We start from the raw sequence: 25,294 nt of genomic DNA, 5'->3' as shown, positions 1-25,294 counted from the left end.
GCAATTAAATGCATTAATACTTCAGTGAAGGCCTACATTTGAGGGGGTGAGCAGCCCACTTTCAGGAGTTGTGCAGTGTTTTAGGGAGGCTCACAGGGCTCACTAGGAAAACAACTCCCAGCTCTTATTAAGAACATCAGTCAGCAAGTGGGACACATTATGAGATCTCTATCCCTTCTGCCACTTTTCCTTCGAACACCTGCACTCTACCTGTGAGAGCAAGTTGTCTCTCACAGTAAGTCTGCTGAGGAAATGCAGCTTGAAGCTAGCCCACTTAATTTCCAATTTGGACTAAGCCAGTAATCTCACCCTGTATTCCACCTGACAGCAACTGCAGGAAAATCCTTATCAAGTGTCCCAGGGTCTCTCTAATCACTCCAACACACTATAGGTTTTTCTTTGATTTTTTTATTGAGCATAAAGGTTTGGCTTTGATACAATATTCAAGAAATGTGCCATATCCAAGAAAAAAGTTCACTGAAGGTAAAGAAGACAGTGCTGCATGTTTTGAGGAATAATGTAAATATTACCATCTTGGACACACTGAATCTGACATTTGTGCTTTTCACTTCAGATGTTCAGGTGCCTTCCCATACAGAAATGAGAACACGTTGAATCATCCTTAAGCTTTTAGTGAAACAATTTTCCTAAGCAGGACTTAAAATATATGACATGCTGATAGTGGTTTTAATGCTTAAAAGATGCAGTGGAAGGTGGATTTCCTAATGGTTCTGTGAGAATGCATAACCCACTAAGTCCTCCTTGTACATCACTAACTTTACATAAGTTATTTCACCTAGTACCAAATTTAATTAGCCCATTAAAGCAAAACAGTCTAAGAAAGCAAGGATGGACTATCTGTGAAGACTCAGTCATCACATATTCCTTGAGTACCTTCCATCAGATTTTACAAAAAATCCCAACCACCACGATCAAAGATTTGGTATTTTTTTCTCCAACAACATTCACTGGCACACAGAAAAGGTGACAGATTACATAATTATTGATATGATTTGTTGCAATGTAACACTGCAAAAAGTAAAAGCTAACATCAGAAAAACAATCACCTTGCATCGATTAAAAGAGAAACAATATACAAATTACGACAAAATTAAATGCTTTTCCACTAAATTGTGAATTAAAGGCTTTTCCTCCCGCTAAGTTCACTGTTTCTTCAAGTGTGGGGTGGAGAACAGCACAGACAAACTTTGGTCTCTATTCATTGTTTTTATTGTAGAACTGTGTTTAATAAGCTTGTTACTGACTACACTTTCAACAGCACCAAACACTATCACACCTGTGTCTTAACCCTGGTTTAAGTCAGTTTAAAGAAGCAGGTAAGCCAAGTGCCATATTAAAGAACATTGATTCTTCTACAGTTACATTCGAGCATAAAACAATTTTAAAAGCTCGTAAAAATTTAAGGAGGCAGGTGGATTTGAGGTTTGATGCCTTTTTTTTAGCACATCATTTCTGCTGTCCATAACAAAAAAACACCATTTACCTTTGGAGAACAAATATAGTATGTTTTGAAACAAAAATATTTGATAATTGGACATACTGACAACCAAACAGAGGAGGAGATTGGCCTAAATAAACCAGTATCCTTTCCTAATGAAACAAAACAGATTAGTTTTCAATAATTTATCATACTAGAATGCTTTTTATTATTTCCCAAAGAACAGCACCAAGCCCACAAACCTCACAGTATTTGTTCTGGTGGAAAAGTATCCTTTGGTAAAGACTGTTACTAATTTTTTTCCACCAATCAAAAAAAAAGTATATATAAAATGCTCCTTTTTTTTTATTTAAAAAGGAAAGGAAGAACATATTCCAGGCTGACAGGACATTAAATAGTTGCATGCTGTGAACTGCAGTGATATTCTGTTAGAGTTACTTTTTTCCTGTGGGAAATGGGCAATTTCACAGGCTGTACAAATAGGCTAATTAAACAAAGTGTATGTATTAAAGACATTTACTCAACACTAAAGCCAAGCATAGAGCTTTACCATTTTACCAGTTCAAGCAACACAGAAAGCTGCATGGATTTAGTTTAAACTGATTACAGCTTTCCACTGAAAGAAGGCACCCATTTGCCCCACAATGAGTTCACACACAGGGTGCTGCTCTCTAGACTTAGCTGAAGCTGACTCTGTCCTAACACCACCTCCCATTCACCACTGGTGGTGGTGAACACATCTGCACTTCTTCTGCTGGGAACACTTTAGGTAACAAGCTTATTCATCATTTCCTTTAGGCAGCTCAGCTTGGTTATCCCAAACCATCTCAGCAAGCTAATTAAGCCACCTGGTTATCGTGCTTCAAACGAGTTCCAGAGCACACGTGAGCTGCTCTAACAAAAACAAAGGATGCAGGCAGTGACTGACTGCCAGCAATGCAGCAGCAAGCGACAGCAGGGCCCTCAAACAGTACAGCCACTGGCAAAACAAACACCTGCCCTACAGCAACAGTTTACAGTGGAATCTGCACCCCTGGAATTAATATCAGTTAATTGCCTGCAAATTTGTAGGTTGGCTTTCACAGAACAAAAACACTTTTATATTATTCAGTTTGCAGATTTTTCCTGAATGGATGGCCATGTAAAGTTTATTTTTTTTATACTGAAGAGTTCTGAACAGGTGAAATACATTTTCTGGTTAAATACTTAATGTGAAATTTTGTATTAAACATGTCTTTTCATCTCCTGTCTTTTCAACAGCCCTTATAAAACAGAAATGAAACTACTTACTGGTTGCATAGCTCTGGCTGTCTAACTAAATTTTGAATGAATTCATTCAGTCCTGCTCTTCTCTGTTTAATAAAATCTGAAAAAAACAGATTTGTTAGAATCATCAGTCAGCTTGTGAGAAAGACTTATTTTCTTATTCAGGTTTTTTAGGATTTAAAGTAAGTTAAAAGGAGACTGCCCCATGACTGATTGAGAATGGTATTGGTTCTATGTATGAAAATTGCAAGCTTAAAACACCGAACTGAGCTGAGAGAACAAATTTCAGTTTCTCTGTAACACTACAGATGTTAAAAATGTTGAAAGCCAGGTGGATTAGAAGTGCCACCTTGTGCTTCAAGAACAGTGTGTAACCACAGCGGGCTAACCTGTGCAGCCTTTGTTGTGTGGGTGAGCCCTTCCGGACCTGATTCCACAAAAACAAAACCCCCAAGAACCCACAGGCAAAACTTGACATCAGTTGCGCAAGTCTTTACATGAACAGTCCCACCAAGCAGCATATTTCCATAATATATGTATGGCAGTGGGAAAATTACACAATTCATCCTGTTGGCAGGCACTCAGATACAGCCATAAAGATAACAAAATAAAATACCTTCCTTTAGATTTTGGACATCATCTCCAACATTAAAAAAGATAATCCTCAGAATCCCTTGCCTTATCTAAAGCTTAAGACACGTAACTGTTCTGTGACAACATGGAAAGATACACAAAGGATTTAGAACAGAGAGTTTTAACATAAAATAAAGTGTAAAATGGAAAAATCTTATCTTTCATTACTCATATCAACAATAACTCGTATGGAAAAAGAGTATTTAACTCATGTATTAACTTTTAAGGCATTCCAATGACCATCATACACAGATTACTGACAATTATTAAAATATGAAGTTAAAATTAAGTTTTCATTAATAGCTGTATTTAAAATATTAAGAAAAACATCCATATTGTTTCAGGGGTATAATCCCTGAACCCTTCCTAGGGTATTTAATAATCTCAAATTACTGACAACTAACAGGAAGGTAAATTTGCATACAGATATTATGGGAGTCACCAACATCAGCAGTTTCAGTGTGGCAGATGTACAGTGTCTTCAGTCACTCTAAGCCTACACAGCTATCCATGCTGGTGAAGATAAAACAGCTGTAACATCTGAAATTTGCAGGTTCTGTATTCTTACTGGTTTCTGTTTCATTTTTTCAAGTTAAAACAAGATTAATTTTGAAATAACCTAAGTGCCAATAAAAACGGAGCATTTAAATGGCAATTTAAATGACAGTATTTTTGGTAGGTTTTGGGTAAAGGGATGTAAACGTCTCACTCTGCTGCATTTCAATGCAGTAGTACAATGCTCCATACCTGTGGATGGATTACAGAAGTAAAATACCTTTTCAATATTTGTAAAATATGTAACTTGTTTCAGGAGCCAGCAGAAACATTACATCAAAGCCTCAATAAATCAGTGTTAAGAAAAAGAATTATTTACATAAGCATCATGGCTCCATCTCCACCCTACCTCCCAGCAAGAAACATCTTGAGAACTATTTAGTTTGTCATGCTTCAAGGATTTCAGTGCAGTTCACAGAAATTTAAAACAAGTTTGAGGACTTTGTTTTACATATATAATTTTAATAAAGTTTTAGTTGAGGTTTTTTCCCCCATTAAAACTCCAGTTTCCTAAATCTGGCTCCAAGAAATCCACCTGCATATTTGCCTGTATAGCAAACCAGACTGCATGACATTCTCTGGTCTTCAGCCAGCTCTGAGAATCCCAAGGTCAGAGAAAAGGAACCAGAACTAAACAAAAAGTCCCTGTAGACAAAATACATGTAGAACTTTTGGCAGTCATTTACATCTTTATCAGAATAGAACATCAGAGCCTGGATACTTGTATTTGATTATTTTAATAAAAAATAAAACAGAATTTCACAGCAGGATCCAGATGATTAACTGTAACTGCTAAAAACTAGGTTGGTTTGTAAAAACTTTAAAAAACCTAAACCTACACATCCTAAGAGTTCAACAGCTTTGGATCCATTTGTTCCTCAGCAAAGGAGAAAACGAAACTGTTGAAACAGGTGCAGGAAGAGATGAAACTACAAACTGATCACATCAGCAAGCCAAGGGAGGGTGAGAGGGATCCAAAGGGCATCAGGAAAACCCTGAAGTAAAAATGGCTTGAATGAATAGTACAGACACACAGAGCAATGGCCTGGCCTTCCCATTTGTGTTTTTAGTTACTTATCCGTGGTGCCACCTAGGTTAATTCAACACACTTTGCAAGTGACTTTCATTAGTATTTTGCTGTGTACAGAGCAAGCTAAATGAGGACCTGGAGCACAACATGTTCACATCAGACAGGCTTCCTGTTGTTGTTCCACTTACAGAAGAAGTTCATTTTCACATAAACTGTACAAGGAAGCACATTTAGATAGAGAGTTCACAAGTCCTCAAAGATAAATCCTTGAGTTATTTCATTTTTCAGAGATGGTTGTGGGGTAAGTCACACAAAGAAAGTTTAAAATGGACTACACATAACACTTAAGAAGAGTCTGGGGTTCAGCTTTTGCTTTTATAGGAGAGAGATCACACCTGGCAGTTCAGAATCTCTCACAATCCTGAATATGGGAGGGTTGGGTGGAGCTATAGCCTTCAGTGCAAGAGAGGCACTGGGCAACCAAGCGATGCTTTGTTCACTATCACAAGGTAAAACACCTACCCACACTAGTTCCTGCTCTTGACTGAAGCATGACTAAACTTTGGTTTAGTCACTGTTTTGAGGAATGCTGCAAAACTCATCTAAGATAGCTTTTTGTAGGCTGGAATAGATCAATTTTCATATAAAGAAACTGACAAAATGAATAACAAGATGATGACATACCAGGATCAAAATTATCTCCAAATATTCTTTTAGCTGGAATCTTCAGGTTCATGGTGGGAAATTGCTTCTTTAGCTGAAAACAAAACACATAAAATTGGATTGTGCTTAGACATTAAAGTACCTAGAAATAATTGCATTTTGTTTGTTTTCTGATGAACAGTTTGAACACTTGATTATTAGTAATTCTGCTCTGCTATGCCATCTCTGCTCATACACATGGGGGAAAAACACATACCCAGAACAACCTGTACTCAGCTTGTTTGCAATAGACATACCCTTTTCAATTCAAAGGCCATCTCATCTTCATCTTATGGACTACTAGAGCAATGATGCCAAAATTATTTGCCCCAGGACAAAAAAAAAAATTCTGTGTTTTTTTTCTTATTTTCCTTTTTTCTTCCTTCCTCCATCAATTCTTTATCTCTCTTGAGTCTGTTTTTTTCTTACTTACTTGCTTGCTTGCACAGGGCTGTATGCATGAGGCTTATGATGGGCTGGGGATATAGGCATCTGAGTTTTGTCCAAATGACAATCTTAAAGCTTTACAAATTACATGTGGTCTACCCCTACATCAAAACTGCACACAGATAACAGTCTATTTTATGATTCTGCATTTGATAACTCAATTATTACTATACTTGATAACCTGACCAGAAGATAGTATACAACACTGAATTATATATTAAAGAAACCAACCTGACACTAGTCAAGCCTCAACTACATTTAATTCAACTTCAAGTGCTCCAAAAGAGCAATCGTACTCTCATCCTCTTTAAAAGAGTAGTTTTCTAATACAGTAGCTGGCAATTCTTCCCTTAGCAACACCAGTATCTCTTCCAGTTAGCAGCACAAGTTCTTTTTGGTGTACTATACTGTATGAATTACACTGAATAGAAACTGGACTAAATGCCCTCCTGGTTATGCTTCCCCAGGACCTCCCCTCTGGCCATGTTAGAGAGACCAGTGCTGAACAAACTTCAGCAGAGCAGTGCTAATCTGAATGGCAAGAGAACGTGGCAAAGGATCACCAACAACCCCTGTGAAAGGAGGATATTCTGGGTTCACATCCCTTACAGGCCTATCCCTGCAAGGTGCAGGCAAAGCATAGCATGGATAGGTATCCAGGGGCATTTCAGCTCAAACCTCATAGAGCAGCTCCAAGCTCACAACCTGCACTTGGAGGCCACTGCCACATGCAAATCCATGCACACTGAGGCAGAAGAGAGAAGGCCTGACTACTCCCCAGAGAGACAAGGGAAGGGAAGTGGAGGCACAAATAGGCAGCTGGTAATATTTTAATACGGGAATCAGGGGGAAATTACTTCCTCTTTTGTGAAAACATTATTGTCTCTAAACATGAAGAACTGGAGAAAAGTATGGACACAGCACACATAACTCAGACTCATATCTGAGCAACTATTTGCCCCATTTGCCCACTATGTAAAAAGCACAAAATTCTCTTCTAGCAACAAACCCAAGAGATCCATACTTAGTTGCTAAAGGGGCCTATTTTATTTGGAACACTGACCACATTTTTTGTGCAAAAAATCGTACCTGGTACGAAACTGCAGGTGTGAATTGCCATGAATGACTGACTAGAAAATTTCTATTAAGAAACAAGGATTTGTTCATTGCTTTCAGCACTTCACAGAAAAACACTTATTTTAGGAGAAATGTATCTATCTAGATGTTTTGTGTGATTTTTTATCATGAAAAAATGCCCATTTTAGATGTTTTGACAACCACTAAATTGGAAGTTTCATTAAGCTATGATCCCAAGTAACTATAAAAAAAGTGACAAATAAGTGGATTTTGAGTCTGAAATTCAAACAAACCAGAGTTTAAAAAAACCCACTCCATCATCTTCTTTAATCAGGCTCCTATGGTTACTAAATGTTGACTTAAACTCCTCAAGAGAGGATTAACTCAAACCATAACACTGCAAGTGTTACTCTGCTATTCTGGTATGATTTCATGGTTTGCTTTTTGCTTACCGTATTGTAGAGTTTATCAAACTCTGCATACCGTCGAAAGACAAACCATTCACTTCGGCCAACAGAGACCAACACTTTGTAAACCTGTAGGAACAAAGACAGTGTTATTGCCCACAAAGCTTAGAGAAACCTCCCAGGTTTAATCCTGTGCTGGAAGTAAGGGCAGGTTGTTAAATTTATTGTGTAAATGCACTTATTGAACCATGCATTTCTTACAGCTAAGTCACACAGATATCAACAGAAATTATTAAAAGAACAATTAAAAGAATCTGGTACTTTACAGAAAATTTTTAAACAAGGTAAGCACAAACTAACACCAAAATTGATTTAATGGAGTTTCATAAATCAGTTAATATCCAATAAGAACACCTGGCCATCAGATAGCAGTCTATTAAAATTTAATACGAAATTCGTTAACAACTTGATAATCCATAGTAAAGACTAGTATTAAAGAAGCAAAGCATTTAAAAATACTGAACACTGCCTTCACCAAAAGCTAAAGAGAAAGTACATATGAAAGGTACAAAGATAACTGTTCCTTCCAACACCTTGAATACAGAAGAACCCTGGCTGATAGCACAATTGTTCAGGGAGGAAAAAATAGTGCTGTGGCTTAAATACAGCCCACATAACATAATACACAGCACTGGGATGAAGGGAGGTATGGCTGGAACCTGCTGACACTTCTGGCCTTTCAAATGCCACGTCACAGAGGACTTCAGTAACTAGACAGATTGTCAGTCCCTGGATTCATAAACCTGGTTGACAGCTGTGTGTCCAGCAGGCTTCTCCTGTCTCTTAGGCAATTAGTTGTCTTCACTTCTCTACTTTCTTGTACTTCCAGAAGGAGCTCAGCTATTCTTCCAGGGAAGAGGATGGGGACAGCAAGGAAATGAGTGCAGAGGGCTGCCAATACCCAGTGCAGACAACTGGACCAATGCCCCAGTCTCCCCTCTGCCCTGCAACAGCACCTTGACGCTCTCTCTAACTCCCACAGGGGAAGTGGCAGCCCCACCATCCGTTCCTCAGCCTGAGGGCTGCAGTCACGCTGTGTTAACTGCTCACATAAGTTGTTCCCAGTCCCAGACCCTGGGGAACACATCCAGCAAAATGCCAATGAGACCTTCTAAGAAAACCCACTTTGCCTCATTACTGCTAAACAAGTGTTAGCATAAAACTTACCCACTTCCCTTCTAGAACCTCCTTACACTGTAGACAGCAAAAGCTTCAGCTGCAAAACTTAAGCACTGACCTCCTCAACTGGGTATCTTAGACAGCAATCAAGTCCTGCAAGCAATGTTCAAACACAAAACACCTCTGCTCCCCATGACTGCATGGCAAATCAATGCCAACACACTTGAGCAGAGGGCCAAGGCAGACAGCACAGACTGCAGAGTGCACAGGCAAGCATAACTTAGGATACGAGATGATATCCACCTCCTTGGCAACTGCAAAATTGACACAGTTTTGTTCTCAGAGTAGCTGTAGAACAATGATATAATCAACATTTTTTACAAAAGAGAGCATAAAAAAGCCTGTATGAGGTCATCCAGTTCGCACCACTAACAAAGCTCTTGCACACCCCAACAAAGGAAAAGCTGCAAGTTCAACAGTTATGGAAACACTGAGCAGTAAGAACATGTACAATATCCACAAAGAATCTGGTAAAACCTAAAACCATGACATGTCTGGGCTGTAAGACTAATTTCAGCTACACCTATGTAATGATTAGAGAGATGTGCAATGCTTATTTCTAGAAAGGCCGGGGGGGGGGGGGAGGAATCTAGACTTACTTAGATAATAACCTTTTTAAGTCTAATTATTCCTAATCCAAATTTGGTCTTAGAAAACTCCTTAAACACAGATACGATGCAAACCCACAAAGCTTTGAAAAAATAAAAAAGAAGAAAAAGAAACAGAATTCCTGAAAGCATCACTGTAAACTATCTTCCCAGATACAGACAGGACAGGATCCAGCTATTTCTGGATGCAGCAAAATTTCTTCACAGAAGTCACTGAAATGAAAAGCCTTCAACTCTGTTGTGGTAGCTCATGCTCCTGGATTAAACACTTGATTTTTATTAAACAAAGAAAAATAAAAAAGTAGGCTGTTTTCCAATTTTGAGAGAGCAATCATTGAGAAAGTAAGGAAACTATTTATTGTCAACAAATTAAAAGAAAAAAACCAAAAACTCCAGTTTCCACAGGGCTGGGGTTTAATATTATATATCACAGGCCTAAGACAAAGTTTTCAGATTTAATCAAACAAACAGCACCCTTGAAAGAGATTTTTTAATAAGCCTGTGTATGATCCAGGTGTGAAGAGAGATGAGAACAGGTCAGAAGAGAAAATTAAGCCTCAGACATCAAACAGCATAGGGATAAAAGTAAGAAACCCAAAACAAAGCTATTTGTCAAAACAGGCAAAAGAATGACCTAATATGCAGCAAGGACAGAACAGCAATTAATATAGGCTAGATATGGTCCAAACCAGGGAAATACTTTACTCTTTCTATGAAGAAAGTGAGTGCTGAATCTTCAGAAAAACGCAGGACAGTGAACTAGTGTGGATTTACATAGAGGCTGGTTGCCAGGAATTAAGTGGAAGCAAAAAAGGTTCCCTTCCAGAACACCCAAAAAATGCAAATATTTAATTATTTGAAAAAAGAAAAAAAATTGGTAATAAATATATCAAAAGTATCCAGTATTTAACCAAAGCAAATAAAATATTCAATAAAAGATCATGAAAATGCTCAGGAGGAATGAGAAGTTCACTTCCAGAGACAAAGCTGAAAAGCTCATTTAATTATCAGAATAATGACTGCTCAGAGACATGATTGTTTTTAAAAATGCCTTATCAGAGTAAGTGTGAGGGGAAAAAGTAGAGCTAGCAAAAGTGAAGTTGCTCATACTTGTCTTGTTTCCATGCCAGCATTAAGTGAGCCACTGGAGGGTTTGAGCTGAAATTCACAGTTTCTATTCAGACCAGTAAGATTCTAGAAGTGTCTCAGACGCAGCAGGGATACATACTGTGAGCAAGGGTAAGGTGAAGACTATACAGTCAGCTGAAATCTTTCCTAGCCTTTATCACTGACCTTTCTTTTCACTCCAAGGTTCTTACTGCTCTTTATAGAAATGGCACTAGTGTGGCCATCAAAAGAGACAGTTATACCTACCACAAACTTGTTAAGAACTGTTTCCCCCCCACATCCCTTTCTCACTCCCTGTCAAAGTACTGATGGGATCCTGTCATTACACACAGCCACAGAAGAGGGGACACAGTAAAAGCACTGACACATGCTGGAATTCACAGTTTCTACCATGAAGTTTAGTATGACCCTCACTTCTGTTATCAAATCCTAAAATATATGTGATAATATTCGAAAGCTTGGTTGTGAAAAGCACTTCTTGTCAAGCTGCTAATTACTCCCTGGCACAGAAAGCAGAAGCCAGCAAGACAAAGTGTACCTCTGCACAGTGTAAGCTGGGCTGGATTCCTTCTCCCCTCCTCCCTCAGCCCCCCACTTCTGACATTTCATACAGCTGTCTAAAGGGCACGCCCAAAGAAAATGCCTTCACACTGCTCAGGCTGTCTCACAGACCTTTAGGTAAAATGACCTGGAAACCACAACATTAGTACACGCTCAATATACCACACTGGTGTATTTTAACAGCAGAACTGCCAGCACTGAGGCAACAAAACAAACCTGTTTTGCTCAAGTTCAGACTTCCATGAAGGTTTTCCCGCTCACCTAAATTTCACATGCATCCAGAAGTTTAAGGAATTAGTAAAGTTCTCTTTTGTTTATTCCCTTTACCAGCACACTCCCTCCCCAAACTACATCTTGACACACTTGTAGAATCAAACAGCACTGTTCTTCACCAAAGAAGGGAGGTGAAGAGGAAAGGGAGATAACGTAACTCGTAGTAAACCATTGTTTTGTTGTATTCTTCAGAAAGCAACTCCATATAAGGGTGTTTGCATTCTTCATCTGGAGAGTGACTAATTCACTCTGTGAAAAAAAAAATCTTGGAGGAAGTTGCACAAGAGCAATGAAATAGTTTGAGCCTTTTCAAGGAAGTATTTTGATCTTGTCATTTAGGTTTATATAGAAACCAAACAAAAATCCACACCACACTACTTTATTTTTCAGTATGCAATGCAAAGAATTTCCCACACAATAGGAAGACTTCACAACCAGAAAGTCAAACTGGGAGGCAAAGAAAGGAAGAGGAAGAGGAATGACAAGGAGTGGAAATGGGAACAGGATAGGAAAAAACTCATAAGCATTAGAATCAGAAACAGGAAGGAAGACAGAAAAAAGGTTTTGAAAAAATTTGATGGTTTATACTTTTTTCATTTTACACAAAAAAATTACAATAGTATAATGCAATATCTGTGAAAGAATGGCCATTAAAACAAACAAAAAACCGCCAAGAACCAAATCCACACTTTACCCCTTTACAAAATAAATGTCTTCATGAAAAGTCATGTAGAATGCCAAAAATGGTACCAAAATGCTTTCCCTGTATTTGGATACTTAGATATTTTACACAAGCAAATGCAGCTATTTCGGGGTAAAAATGGCAGAATTTTTTAATGGCAAGTTCTTTCTGCAGAAAGCCAAACAGGTAAACATTGTATAATATTCACTTTTCACACTGGACTATAGCCAGTGCTCACAAGAGCAAGGAAACTGATTTCCATAAACCTACTGAAAAAAATACGAAGCTTCGTAGAAGAAAAGAAAGCAGCACTGCAAGGCACCAACAGCCTATGCATTTGCCCACAGTGCTTACTCTCTTACATACTTACAGTAAATCTCTTTTTCTTCTCTCTGTGTTCATCAGAGCTGGGAATGCTAACACTTGGGCAGCTCTCTTTGAGATCCATTGTATGTTTCTTGTGACAGATTCGTTACAGGACCCTGCTTCAGGTGCTGCAATCAGGAGGTATTGTCAATGGTACTGATCCAAGATCCGCAGCTTTTCTTGAGAAAATGTGAATTCCATCATGTAATCTTGAAGTGAACATAGAAGGAAAATTTAAGTACAGGAACTCTTAACTCACAGTGCTAAAAACCTGTGTGACAAGAACTTTTGCTGGCAGGAAATGCACATTAATATGCACATATAAAGCCACAATCATGTCTATTCTGTAAACTTTCATGCTTGTAGTCCTTTGTTGTTTCACTGAAATCATCCAAAAAATCACTGTGTAGACATACTGGAAACAGTTTGGGCCCACTACAGACAATACTTTGTAGGAACAAAGGGCACGAAGAAATAATTGAAGATGACAACCTGGTATCAGATATCTGAGAAATGCCACCAACTTGTACATTCAGAACAATTTATTTCAATACCAAAGGTTTTCAACTGCACAAGTCTCTACCAAAGGGCACCTCAGATTTGTCATAACATGCTGAGTGCATATAAATGTCACATCACAGATTAATGATGAAATGAGAAAAACTAATTTTTCATGCGAATTTTAAAGAGGGACACAGGCAGCATCATGCGTCTGTCTGAATATTTACCTTCTCTGCCCCTCTCCCGATACTGGGCATACTTTGTGTTTGGCAGAACACAGGGTGTAAGGTCACCCTTTCCCTTCAGTGGAACACTTAAGTTTCCTTGCAGATTGTACGAAGGACACAACACAAGAGACTAAAGCCATCAAAAAGGCAGAAAGCTTAGTATTAACCAGATGCCTCTTCACTCATGGAGGGACAGTATTCTCCACACCTGCCCTGAGTACAAGCACATTATTTACTGGACCTCACTGATAACAACAGGAACTTCAGCAGTGCTTAGGAGGAGCCAAAATTAATGCTGCATGGCTACAACCCTCTGTTTGGGTCTGCACACTACAGCCATTTGAACTGCTTCCTTGAATGCAGCACAGATTTAGAACAAGATGTGTCTGATCAACCAACTTACAAACATGAGAAAAGTGTTTCAGAAAGAGGGGGACCTCCGTTCTCTTCAAAATAGCCAGAGGAAAAAGGAGTGCCCAGTTCAACAATAACTCCCTATTTTCTTAAAACAGGGAAGTATAAAAGTGAGCTCTATATTTCATATAATAAATTTCCAAAAAGCACAAACTAATCCAATGCAATTCTGCTATTAGAGAGACACCCGTATTTATGTTGGCACAAAGGCCAAAGCTCCTGGAATCCAGTGAAAAGATTTGTTCTTGATACCCAACTAGTCTCAGTCAGTCAAGCGACTATTTTTCTTGCTCTCAAAAGCCAGATCATCAAACTTCATGTTGTTATTTCTCCTACAGCCATTTAAAATTAAGTCAATTTTCAAAGACCTATCTGATGACTTTAACAAAAAGGAATGTTTAAAACCACTGTAATCACTGCTAAGTGATAGATCATCCGTACTGCAACACATTCAGAAAATTATTTTTAGCTACAGCTGCATTTACCTTAATTTGATTGTTCCCTACTTCACCAATTAGTGCTGAGCAGGGTTAAGCTTCTCTCTCCCCCACCTTTATTTGACTAGAACACATTTGGCTTCATCCAAGCCAGTTACACAGACCGTGAGTTTCAAATTGGTTTCTCTTCTCCTTTGGAAAGCTACTGTTAAAAGCTTTATTACAAGAAGGCACACCTTCCACAATTTTATACTGGCATGAGATTAAGGGTGGTCTTCTCCCATTGCCACATACTAAAATTGAGATGTAAAGGTTTACTGACCTCTTCTCCATCATAAGAGGTCCACTAAAACAGTCAACAGGCACCACTTCCAGTAAGTGTTTCACTAAGCTTAGACTTTACTAAGCACTTGTGTCAATCTTTAGCCACTTCAGGTCAGTGTCAGGAACTGAGCGTAAGACCCTGTGTTTTATCTGTCTTCCTGCTCATCACAGAAAAACAAGCAAGGCTTTAAAATGGGTTAGGTGTTCCCTGATTAATGTCACTCACTGTCCTTCTCCTCTCGTAAACCAACACTCATTATAAAGATTTCCAAGATGCCTGCACTCATTTTCACAAGACAGGCTGTATTTCTCTCATCCCTTCAGTTTCTTATTTTTAGTGTCAGAGTTTTAAATTCCAGTACAGGAGCCATATGGATTAAAAGCTGTAGTCTTGGGAGACTGAGCTTTATGTCAGATCTGAAGTTGAAAGATCTCTGAAAAACAAAAGGTGGAAGTGTCAGATTAATTCAGGAAGAGTTTATTCTTCTTACTGGGGAGAAGCAGAATAAATCATCTGAGAAACCAAAACTGTAATGTTCACATTTCTTTCTTTAAGCTGCCTGGAAGATCACCGGCTGTGATTATTTTCTTACCCTGAGGCATCTCCTCTGAGCCGTGCCTGGGTAATCAACACTAAGCTGAACTGACAAACTTGGAAGAACTGCATTTTCACTTTGCCACTAAGCTCCAGCGGATCAGAGCGTTCTTTCAGTTTCTATTTGCCTCGAGCACATCAGATCTTGAGAGCTTCTTACATCTGAACTGTAGGTCTGAAATAGGGATAGACTTGCCTTAATCTTTACCATGCTGTAGTTACGAACACAGCTGTAGGTTAAATAGCAGGTAAAACCACTAATGCTCTGATAACTACATGAAGTAATAATGGAGAGAAAACAGTAGAGACCTATTTTTATCCACAGCTTCAAAAGTGGAAATTGCAGCATTTTGAAGGATGCCAGATACGAGTGAATTTAACAGACCCTGTCAGCAGAGAAGTCTCTACCTCTGGTTACAGCGTTTCCTGGAACGAACAACAAGCAGCTCCTCAGCTCAACTTTGATAAAAGACCAAAAGGGAAGGGAATGTCAGAAAACCATGTATCAAAGTAAGTCCCCTCAAATCAAACTTGGGCACCAGTGAAAGATGCAGATAATGCAGATAATGTGCAAGACAGGTTAATGCTGAGACCAGTGTTGTCCAGAAACAGCTGAAACTTAAGCTGCTACAGTATGTAGGCCTGGAACAGGAGCAGGCACAGAGAAAGGTAGAGTAGAACAGAAGTCACCAGTCCTCCTGGCACAGTTTCAAGCCTATCAACAGCTACACTGTCCACTCTCTCCAAGGGGGCTGTCAAAAAGCCAGCAGTATTTTCACCGTTTCCTGCAGGAAGCCACAACAACATCAATTTTCAGACTGACCCTTGCCTCTGGTGAAGCAAGAGCTTGGCAATAGCAGAACCCTGACACCATGAGAGCATATACAAATCTACTACACCCACAAATGAATGCCTGACTATAAAATCTTCTGTGCAGCCTCCTAGTAGCTGCATGCAACAGGCAAATATGACATAGTTTAGCAGTATGTAGCATCCTCCTTTTACTCTCCTCTACATAAGCAAACTGTATTAGAAAAGGTTTCTGAAGTTTAATCAGATTATTTTATTCTGCACTGAAACATTTTCTGTTCTTTTTAAAATGGTAGTGGCCCAAAGATGATACCAATGTATAATCAAAAGATCCTTTTTCTGGGTGCTTATGCTTCAACCTCTGCCCAGAATGTCCAAGGCTAGATCACGTAGCTGCCTCTCCAACTGCTGCCAAATTGCCTTAAGTACCTCTAAGGCCAGTGCAAATCACACTCACTCTTTAAGTAACACAAGGGAAGCAGTGAGAAGAACAGACAAAAACCCCAAAAGACTTCCTGCAAGCATGCTTGGAGGAATCACCAGGATCCATATCCATTGGAACCCAACACTGGAACACTGCATAGGCACTTCCCTATACACTAATCATTGGCTTTGAAGGACTTACTTTGGGACTGAGTCATCAGTAAAACCAGCTGCTGAAAATCTCACCTGTGATTCCAATTACAGAAGGAACCTGCACACAAAGAAACAGAAAGCAAGGCACAGGAGGTAGTCCTATTATTCTCTATAGTCCTATTATTCAGTATAAACACTACCCTATTTCCTTAACTTTAGAGAAAGTATCAACTTTGGCATACTTTTCATCACTTCCTCAGTCTTCTCTACATACACTGATAATGGCTCAACATATGACTGGACCTTACACAATCTTGGAGAAAACCCAGAAAGTCAACTTTTTCTCAAACTCTCTATGGAGAAATATGTCCCATTCTTGTTACCAGACAGGCGACCGACACACAGGAAATGGGAGACGAGATATTCAGAATTTAGTGCAACAGAAATACAGGATGAGGAGATCCAGGGACTGTACATGAAGTCAAACGCTTCAGAAAAAGCCAAAAGCAAAACACAGACTGCTAATCTCTAAAGAGACAGGGATGGCCAGAAGTGGTACAATAATGAGGTTCTGGAGAAAACAGGTTTCATTCACAGAAGACATCCTTTTAAATATCACATTACATACGATTTTTAATACAGTAACACTAGACACCAGGGTAGACCTCTAGCAAGACTTCACCTGAATTAAAAAAGAGAGCACTAACCAAAGTACTCTAGCCAATCCTTGGCTTATCTCCACACTCCCTTCTAACTAAAATTTGAGAGAGTTGAGAATTCAGCCACTGCTATAAAGGAAAAAGCCTGCTCCCTGTTTACACATCCACCCACTGCCTAGCAGTTTTAAAAATCTCTAGTAGCACCACTCCTCTGCAGCAACATGGGCAAAGTCCGATTCAGCTGAATCTTTCTACTTACAGAAAAGGACAGCAGGTACAGTGAAAACTCAACCAAAGGAATAAAATAAGTAACTACCCTCTTTTTGTCTCTATCAAATTTCCTTTGGAGAAGTCAGGCAAGCATTGCATTCCCACGATTGTGCTGCATCCAAGAACATCCCTTCTGCCCCACCTCCCAAAAGAAGCTCCAGTAAGTTGCTCTTAACTGGCATATAACAAGATCCGTGGCTTGGACTAGACCTATTTGCATTCATATTTATTACATGACAGAACACAGGTTCTCTGCTGTGGTAAGCAAACCCTGAGTAATAAAATGGGTCTTAAGAACAAACACCGCCAGTAAGAGGCAGCTGTCTTTTAATCCTAAACACAGCTCCATAATAATTTCAACTTTAGGCTGTGTCCATAGTATCCACAAGGATCACTATGTGCCTCAGATGGTACAACTTACACAAACAACAGAGTATATTAAAAAATCCAGTTTGTCTTACACTTGCTACCTGCACACTTCTTGGTGTGCTTTCTCAGCCTGCTGACACACCGGGTCCAATTCAATTTTTTATGCAGATGCCTAAGGATAGCAGAGCTCAAGAGTTATAGTGACAGCACTGTAAGCTCCTTTGAAGAGGTCTTACAGACAGCTGTCAGCAGCCATCTGCAACATAGTCAGTTCTACGTAAGAGGGCAGTCAGACTTCAGTAAACACCAAGCAAATAATCCAGCCTCGTTTTACCCTCTGGATGAAAATTAAACGAGAGAACACCACATTTCAATTCCAGATATACTGGACATGTTCTTACATGACCTTCAACAGAAGTCACCAACTGCTCTCCCTCTGTTTCACTACATAAACACAGAATTCTGATCTGTTTAAGACTGATGCTACTGCTAACATATTGAACATGGACAGAGTTCCTGGATTTTATGTACTGTAACTGGCAAAAAGGTAAAATACATATAACAGAATATAACTGGATAATAACATGATGAAATATGTAAATTCAAGCTACAGGCCACCATCTAGAAATCACACTTTTGAAGTCTGTGCTTTACAGAACCGATGGCTGCCTAGAACCATAAATCTGTTGGATAATGAAAAGGCAACAACTTAAACACTTGAATATGAAAGGCAAGCAAGAGAAAGACCCTTTAGCAATATACAAACTGCGTGTCCAGTTCACCACCAGTTGATTCATCATGTTACATTGGTGCAACCACAGTGAGTATTCTATGTCATTCTTCAGGGACAGTTTACAGACTCCCACAGGTAAGAGCATACACTAACCTCTCACATATTTCTGTGCTGCACAGAGAATGAGAAGGTTCAGTTCACAAAGATTCAGAGATTAGCTGCTTATGTACAGAAAACAGAATTTGGTGCAACAATATCAGATGTGGTGAGGCTGTAATTTACATCACAGGTGGGAATTTGAAGCTGGAAAGCAATTTTAACACATTATGTTGTTATTATTATTATGTTACATTATCATGTAACCACTAGTGCCTACTTCTTCAGCTTTGCCAAGGTTGTTAAAGCAACCAGTACTTCTCACTGACATGGGCAAGTCAATTGTGCTGGATTTCTGATCTAAATGAGGATCTCAAAGTATCTTTTAAGAAACTGGTCAGCTTTCTAGCTTTAAGTTATAAGAAATACCATGCACGGAGACTACCTTAACAGCAGTGAACTTTCCAAAGTGCTTTCCAAAAGCTAGTAACAATTTTTCCTGAAATCTGAAGTCTCTTAAAGCCTTCAGGAAAACACTCCTCCATATGCAGCTTCTGTTTTTACCATTAGTTCATATTACAGTCATTGAAGAGATTGATCTGCAGGTGAAGACCATTAAAAAAAACCAAATTGAGAACTATATTTAGACACTGAGACTAAAACAACACTAACATTAGAAGAATCAAAAATAGAGTAACATCAACCCTTAAAAATACAGTCTCATTCTGTGTGTCTATAAAACCACTTGAAATGTCTATAAGAAGTTATAAAAAAACCTTAGCTACAAGGATACTGCAGCAAGTGATATTCACAGAAACCTCCAGCACAAGAAGAACCATAAGGGCATTCAGGTGACACTGCTGTACTGTGATGAAATGCACTACCAGCATGACAACGTATTCTAAGTTTACAGGGGAATAAGAAAGGCACATTCCATCCTGCAAAACTACTGCACGTTTAGAAGCAGCAGTTACACCTTTACGAGCTGCTAGAGGAGGAAAACTCATGTAAACACACACACACATTAAAAAAAAAAAAAAAAAAAAGGACGAGCTGTCAGAACAGCTTTAGCCATAACACTTTACAACAGCCTTTTAATTTACCTCCACAAAATTAAATTCCTCAAGGGTACCTGAATCCCGACAAGGCAGCGTTGCCTAAGACGCTTCAGTGCTGCTCCCCCGAAACACCAGCACGCCCTGGCTGCGAACCACTCGGGGAAGGACGAGAACGACCGCGCAGAGGCCGCCCCGGTTCCCCTCCCCGGGTACCACGGATCCGCACCCACCTCCTCCTCCTCCTCACCGGCGCAGCCACCGGCTTCACCGCCCCGCGAGGATCTCGGGAACCAAACCAAGCTTCTCTCGCCTTTACCCCAACAACTATTTCTCGTCTCCCCGACTTCTAGGAAGTTCAGGCGTTCCTCCCGTTCCCGGCCGAGCGCCCGCCGCCGCTGCCCCGCGCGGCCATCTCCCGCCCCCGCAGGATAACGCGCTCGGGGCTCGGCGGCCAGGGAAAGGGAAAGGCGGCTCCGCCTGGGCGCGGAGGCTGCGGCCGCCCTCTCTTCCTCCCTCCCTCCTTCTCTTCCCTCCCTCCTTCCCTGACTCCCGTCCCTCCCCGCCCGCGGCGCCAGGCTGCCCGCCCGCCCGCGCAACCCTCCGCGGAGCCCAGAACCCGGCTTGCCCCGGGCTGTGGGACGGGGCCGGGAGGCGAGATCCTCTCCCCCTCCCGCCCCATATATATATATATATATATATATATATATATATATAAACAAAAAAATACAAAACTTGATTTTTTTTTTTTTTAGGGGCAAGTTTCCACTTCCCCCAATCCCAAGGTTTCAGTCCCCTCTCCCCTCCCCAGCCCCCAGGGGGATGCTCCTGCTTCTGCTGGGCGGCTCCCCACAGAAACGCTGGAAAAACAGCAGCGCTCTGGTAAAAATAACCTAAAAACACCCCTGCGCACACGAGGGGTTTCAGTTTAACTCTTCAGTGTGTCCAGGGGTGCCCACAATCCACCGGCAAGGCCGTCATTAAACCAACCAGCTGCCGTAATTACAGCTCTTTTTCTGTATGGGCAGGAGGAGTAACACAGGGGAAATGAGACAGATTTGTATAACGTGTAGCACTATATAGGGAACTATTTCTGCACCCTCTGAAATTTCAGGGATAAGTTTCAATACCCCGTTAAAATTCAACTGGACCTCTTAGAATTACGTGTAACTTGGTAAGTTTTTCCTGAGCAAATTGAGGCCATAAAACAGTTATAAAAATATAAATTCTAGACAAAAAACCCCACCCTCCTTTAATGACAGTCTCACTCCTCACTTTATTTTGTTAACAAGATCTAAAAGTGCAGGACAAACAGAAGTTAGCGTGTATTCTGTTTAACAGAAAAGACCTCAACACCCATTAAGTTAAAGCCTCATGTTTACTGAGGATCTGCTATGCTTTCAAACATTCAGAGAAGGCTTAAAAGGCAGGGAATATCTAATGCAAATGGTAACACTCAGGATGAGTTAAAAGCCTATGCCATTTTAGTTTCCTCCCTATAAATACCTGAAATGTTTCTTGGGATTTCAACGGCCATGTAAAGAATGAACAAGTGTGCAAATACTGCAGCCCACTCTGCTGTATCACCAAGGTAACACCAGGGAGTCCCCAAAACCCCACGAGTTGTCATCAGGAACTGTTGTATTGATTATAGAGAAGCCCCACGTTCCACAGGCCTGTCTTCACAAGATTTGTATTTGGGCCTGACAGGACATGATGGTGCTCATTTCAACAGTCACAGGTAATGGCAAGTATCCGGCAAGGAGCAATTCGGGAGATCCTGTTTCTAAACGGTCCTGCTGCAGAAGTATTCCTGCATAATACTACACTCATGTGTCAGGCACTGATAGTCATCCAAGCACTCTCCAAAAACAAATCAGAGAAGCAGTCTGGCAGTTTTTAAAATACGTCAGTGTTTGGATTAGTGTGTTGTAACTGTGTACACACAAGCTACAAGTCAACTGGATCACAAGCTTCCATTTCAGTAGAGCCCACACAGGAAGAAATGAGGAATTTTCCCATCCTAACCTGCCCTTTCCTGATTTTGGAGTTTTGTGGTTTTGGATAGGTACTGCTAGATATTGAGACTCAGCATTGTTGCAACAGCCTTCTCCTGCTCGTTCAGATCTGGCAAGGTATTTGCCTCTGCATTCATGGAGAAGTTTTAAAGAGGCTTTGTTAGGACTTCTCATGGTGAGCCCCAGACCAGAATGCTTCTGAACTTCAGTCAGTTAGAATAACCCACTGGCAAATAATTTAGTCAGGTAATCTGTATTCAAGAGCTATTTTACTCTGCAGTTGTTTAGCAGTGTTCCACTTCTGGTTGATAGTTTTTGATTAATCATTAACTTGTCAGCAGATCAGTTCAGTGGAGCTATTGACTGATTTACAGTACAGCCTCAACCCAGGAAAGGTGAGAAGATGACCCTGGCTTAGAGATAATTTAACTCTGTCTCCCTGTCCACACAATCTAAACCCTAAACCTTTGACTAAAGAGCAGCTATTTGCCCTTCCTTGGACTTAAAATCTCTCTGAAGACTGGGCTGTTGAGCAGTTAATTTTATGCAGTTCCTCTCCCTATTCTGGAGTAGGTAATTAGAGATCAGCAACACTGTACATATCCTTAAATTGTAATTTGTCTGAATGAATTCCACAGCATGTTCATCTGTCTAGTGCATCATACTATGCAAAACACTGTTAAGGTCCTAAAACTTAAATAAACTGTAATTTACAGATTTGCTTGATGAGCTTTTAAAGGCTAATATTCTAATGTCAAGGTGGATACCCGGTGGTTAACTGCATAACACACAGAGAAATGCACGGAACTCAACTTGCCTTTTAGAAGTTAAAGGTCAGCATTCATTTTGACATTTTTGTCCCCAGGAACTCCCTTGCATTCCCCATTTATGTTTTCTGGGCAGTAATACACACAGAGAATCTCGTTTCCACTGCTTTGCAGTATTTTGCTTCTAAGGAATGTTACAAATCCATGTAGTGTGCTGTCGTCCCAACTATTTTAAGCCTTTGCTCAAGGAATATCAGTGATTGGGTGGTGGGGGTGGAAAATACAAGAAAAGGGAAAAGAAATGAAGGACCCATCTCAATCTTGCAAATGCAAGAGATCACAGAAATGCAGAGTACCTTTAACATGTTTCTCCAAGCCCAGGATGAGCAGGTAGCAACAATATGAACTATTCAGTTCCGTTTTTATTGAAAATGTCCTTAAATTAGTATGAATACCTTGTCCCTGACCAAAGATCAAAAGTCTCATTTTATAACATCAAGAGAACTATACAGACAAAAATAGAGCATAAAAAAAAACATTGTAAGACAAAGACACGCAGGAATACAGATGACTTGTTTAAATGCAGCCAGCAGCTTTGCTACTGAACACTGTTCCATAGGAATATACTGTGAAACTTTTGTATACATTCAAATTCACACAAAAAGCACAGCCCAAACCACTTGACAAGCTAGTCCAAAAATGTTAGTTACTTCTAAAACACAGCAGGTCATTGAGTAACAAAATCATTACCTCACTATCAGCTTCAAACACCAACACCACAGCTTTCCACTTCAGTTCCTGCATCTTCAAAGGAGTATCTCAGCCTATCTCTGTTAACACCAAGCTTTCTATCCTACTCCTCACACTAAGGAAAACACAACCTCCTTGCCCTAAAACAGACTGTCAATAGTCAGCGGGTTTGGACACTAAAATGAGATGGTGTTTCGAATTAAAACTTCTTCTGTGTCAGTATCTTGCCAACTGTTAATTCCAGTTAAACCAAATGTGTCCGTTTATAACCTTCCAAACATGATGTGGTAATCGATATGAAGTGATCTTTAAAATAATTAGTCTTAGCCTTTAGCCCATCAGGCCCTGAACTTAGACTTCATTCAGGAAACAATACATGGCCACTGTAGTTAACTTCACATGTGCCAAATGTTTTAATCAAAGGACCCAACTCCCCGCAGGTTTTACCCACCTACACAGCATTGAGCAGTCTGAGGACATCACCATTTTGAAAGGTCTCAGGCAGCAATGGATGGGCCTCACAATGACACAGGCACAGAAACTCTGGGCAAATACTGTCTAACACCAGGGATTCTGGCTGCCACAAAGACCCCATAACAATCTATGAAGACAGATATGCACCCACCCTGTTCTGTGAGTTATTCTCACACTGCTTTCCAGCCCCTTGTTTGGTGGCTAATTAGGCTATGTTCACACCCCACTGTCTGCTTAGGAACAGGACTTAGAAGAAGCATGGGCCAGTTGGGACCAGGCATTCAGCGCTGCAAAGCGTGACACCCGAGAGCTGTGTACTGGAGAAAACAGTGTCCTGTTGGACTCCCTGGACTCATGAGATTACCAGAAAACACAGGCTACCATGGACAAAATCAAGTAAGAGAAGACACTCAGTGGGAAAGTGAACTAGCTGAAAGCCTGAGAGTTAGAACTGTGGAAGAATTGCCAGCTGGGCAAGATTTAAAGCTCACAATGCAGGTGCAAGCAACAGTATCACCAGGTAACTGTTCTTTACCAAAGCTGGTTTTGTAACACTTAATGAATGTATGCATATTAATAGATTTCATTTAACTCATTTTCCTAGTTGCATGCCTGTGCTTATTAGAGGAGTCTGCGTAATGGTTCAATTTTACATGAGCTGCTCAGAGGAAATGGTTTTTTCCCTAATTTCTTTTTGTACTCTAGATCAGCTACAGAATGTCTTCAGATGACAGTCTTTCAATCTGAAGGAATGAAATGAATACTTAAAAGACTGATTCATTGCAAACATATATTTCAACCCCTTCTCCAAGCAAACTAACCAACCCACCACAAACTACCACAAGCCACCTAAACACTGCTGAAAGATTTAGTATTATCTCTTGACAAAGCCTAAGAACTTGGCAAGTAAAAGGAGGCTTCATTCATAGTGACATAGTGAACTGCCAGTTTTCCAGCACTCCAGACACAAAGATGATGATCCATGTATTACAAGAAGAATGTCCTGGAGCACAGAGGTTAATGAATATCAAAACAGCGATCTGCAACACTACATGGATCCTCCCCTAAGCATAGCAAACACCACAAATCAAAATGATGGAGAACTGTAGAAAAATCATAATAAACTGCATCATTTCATGAACATCACAGAGTGTGTATAACATGAACCAGAAAAATGACAGCAGCACCACATCAAAGAAATTCCTCACAGAAGCTCAGAAGAAAACTGGTTTAAATCAACTGAAGTATTTACTAAAAAGGAACACTAGTACACAACCAAGCATTCTGCCAATAGCATAAATGCTCAATGAAATTTCGAAGTAAAAAAGCAGTATCAGGCAGTGAAATTACGTGCATCTCTATTTTCCTGACTTCTTCCTCCTCAAGTTCTTTACTTCCCTCATGCACACACCAAAATATATTACTGTTACCATATATGGAGTACTTTTTTTTCAGGATAGTTTCACTTTTTTCAATGATCAGCTTCTAAAAATTACTTAGCATGCAAGGCATTTAAAGTGAATGGTGAATTCAGTGTACATGAACTGTCTGACCCAAATCCTGCTGTTTACATCCTGTTCACTTATCACTCCAATAGCTGGCAGGGTTGCACCAGGAGACATCACCCAACCATACCTGTGTCCTTAGGAGAAGAATCACTATCAGAGGGCACATGGCCCTTACCTTTTTTTGCCCTGCAGCTGTCCTCACTCACTGCAAGGGTGCAGTATGGAGCAGGTGACCAAGTGAAACCTCCACGAACTAGTTCAGCTACCAGAAGAAGAAC

At 40.1% G+C, this 25,294-nt stretch overlaps 1 protein-coding gene across 7 annotated transcripts in view; it reads right to left on the bottom strand.

Annotated features, from left to right (window-relative positions):
• Positions 1 to 25,294, bottom strand: part of LOC121668265 (serine/threonine-protein kinase Sgk3) — a 55,694-nt gene that overhangs the window by 13,826 nt on the left and 16,574 nt on the right. Inside the window, exons 1-6 of one of the 7 annotated variants that reach the window (XM_042035864.1) lie at positions 19,729 to 19,990; positions 14,335 to 14,339; positions 12,438 to 12,642; positions 7,622 to 7,705; positions 5,628 to 5,700; positions 2,750 to 2,825 (exon numbers count right to left, since the gene is read on the bottom strand). In XM_042035864.1, the coding sequence (XP_041891798.1) occupies positions 2,750 to 2,825; positions 5,628 to 5,700; positions 7,622 to 7,705; positions 12,438 to 12,515 (311 nt within the window). In that variant the 5' untranslated portion in view covers positions 12,516 to 12,642; positions 14,335 to 14,339; positions 19,729 to 19,990. Of the gene's footprint in view, positions 1 to 2,749; positions 2,826 to 5,627; positions 5,701 to 7,621; positions 7,706 to 12,437; positions 12,643 to 14,334; positions 14,340 to 19,547; positions 19,573 to 19,728; positions 19,991 to 25,294 lie in introns of those variants that run through there. The other 6 variants (XM_042035867.1, XM_042035865.1, XM_042035866.1 and 3 more) reach the window with 6 other exon arrangements.

Source organism: Corvus kubaryi, unplaced genomic scaffold (assembly GCF_017639235.1).
Source record: "Corvus kubaryi isolate FWS band 111438036 unplaced genomic scaffold, C.kubaryi_AGA036_p1.0 37385, whole genome shotgun sequence".
NCBI classification, from domain to species: Eukaryota; Metazoa; Chordata; class Aves; order Passeriformes; family Corvidae; genus Corvus; species Corvus kubaryi.
The sequence above is the reverse complement of the archived record's forward strand: the minus strand, read 5'-3'. Positions and strand labels throughout refer to the sequence as shown.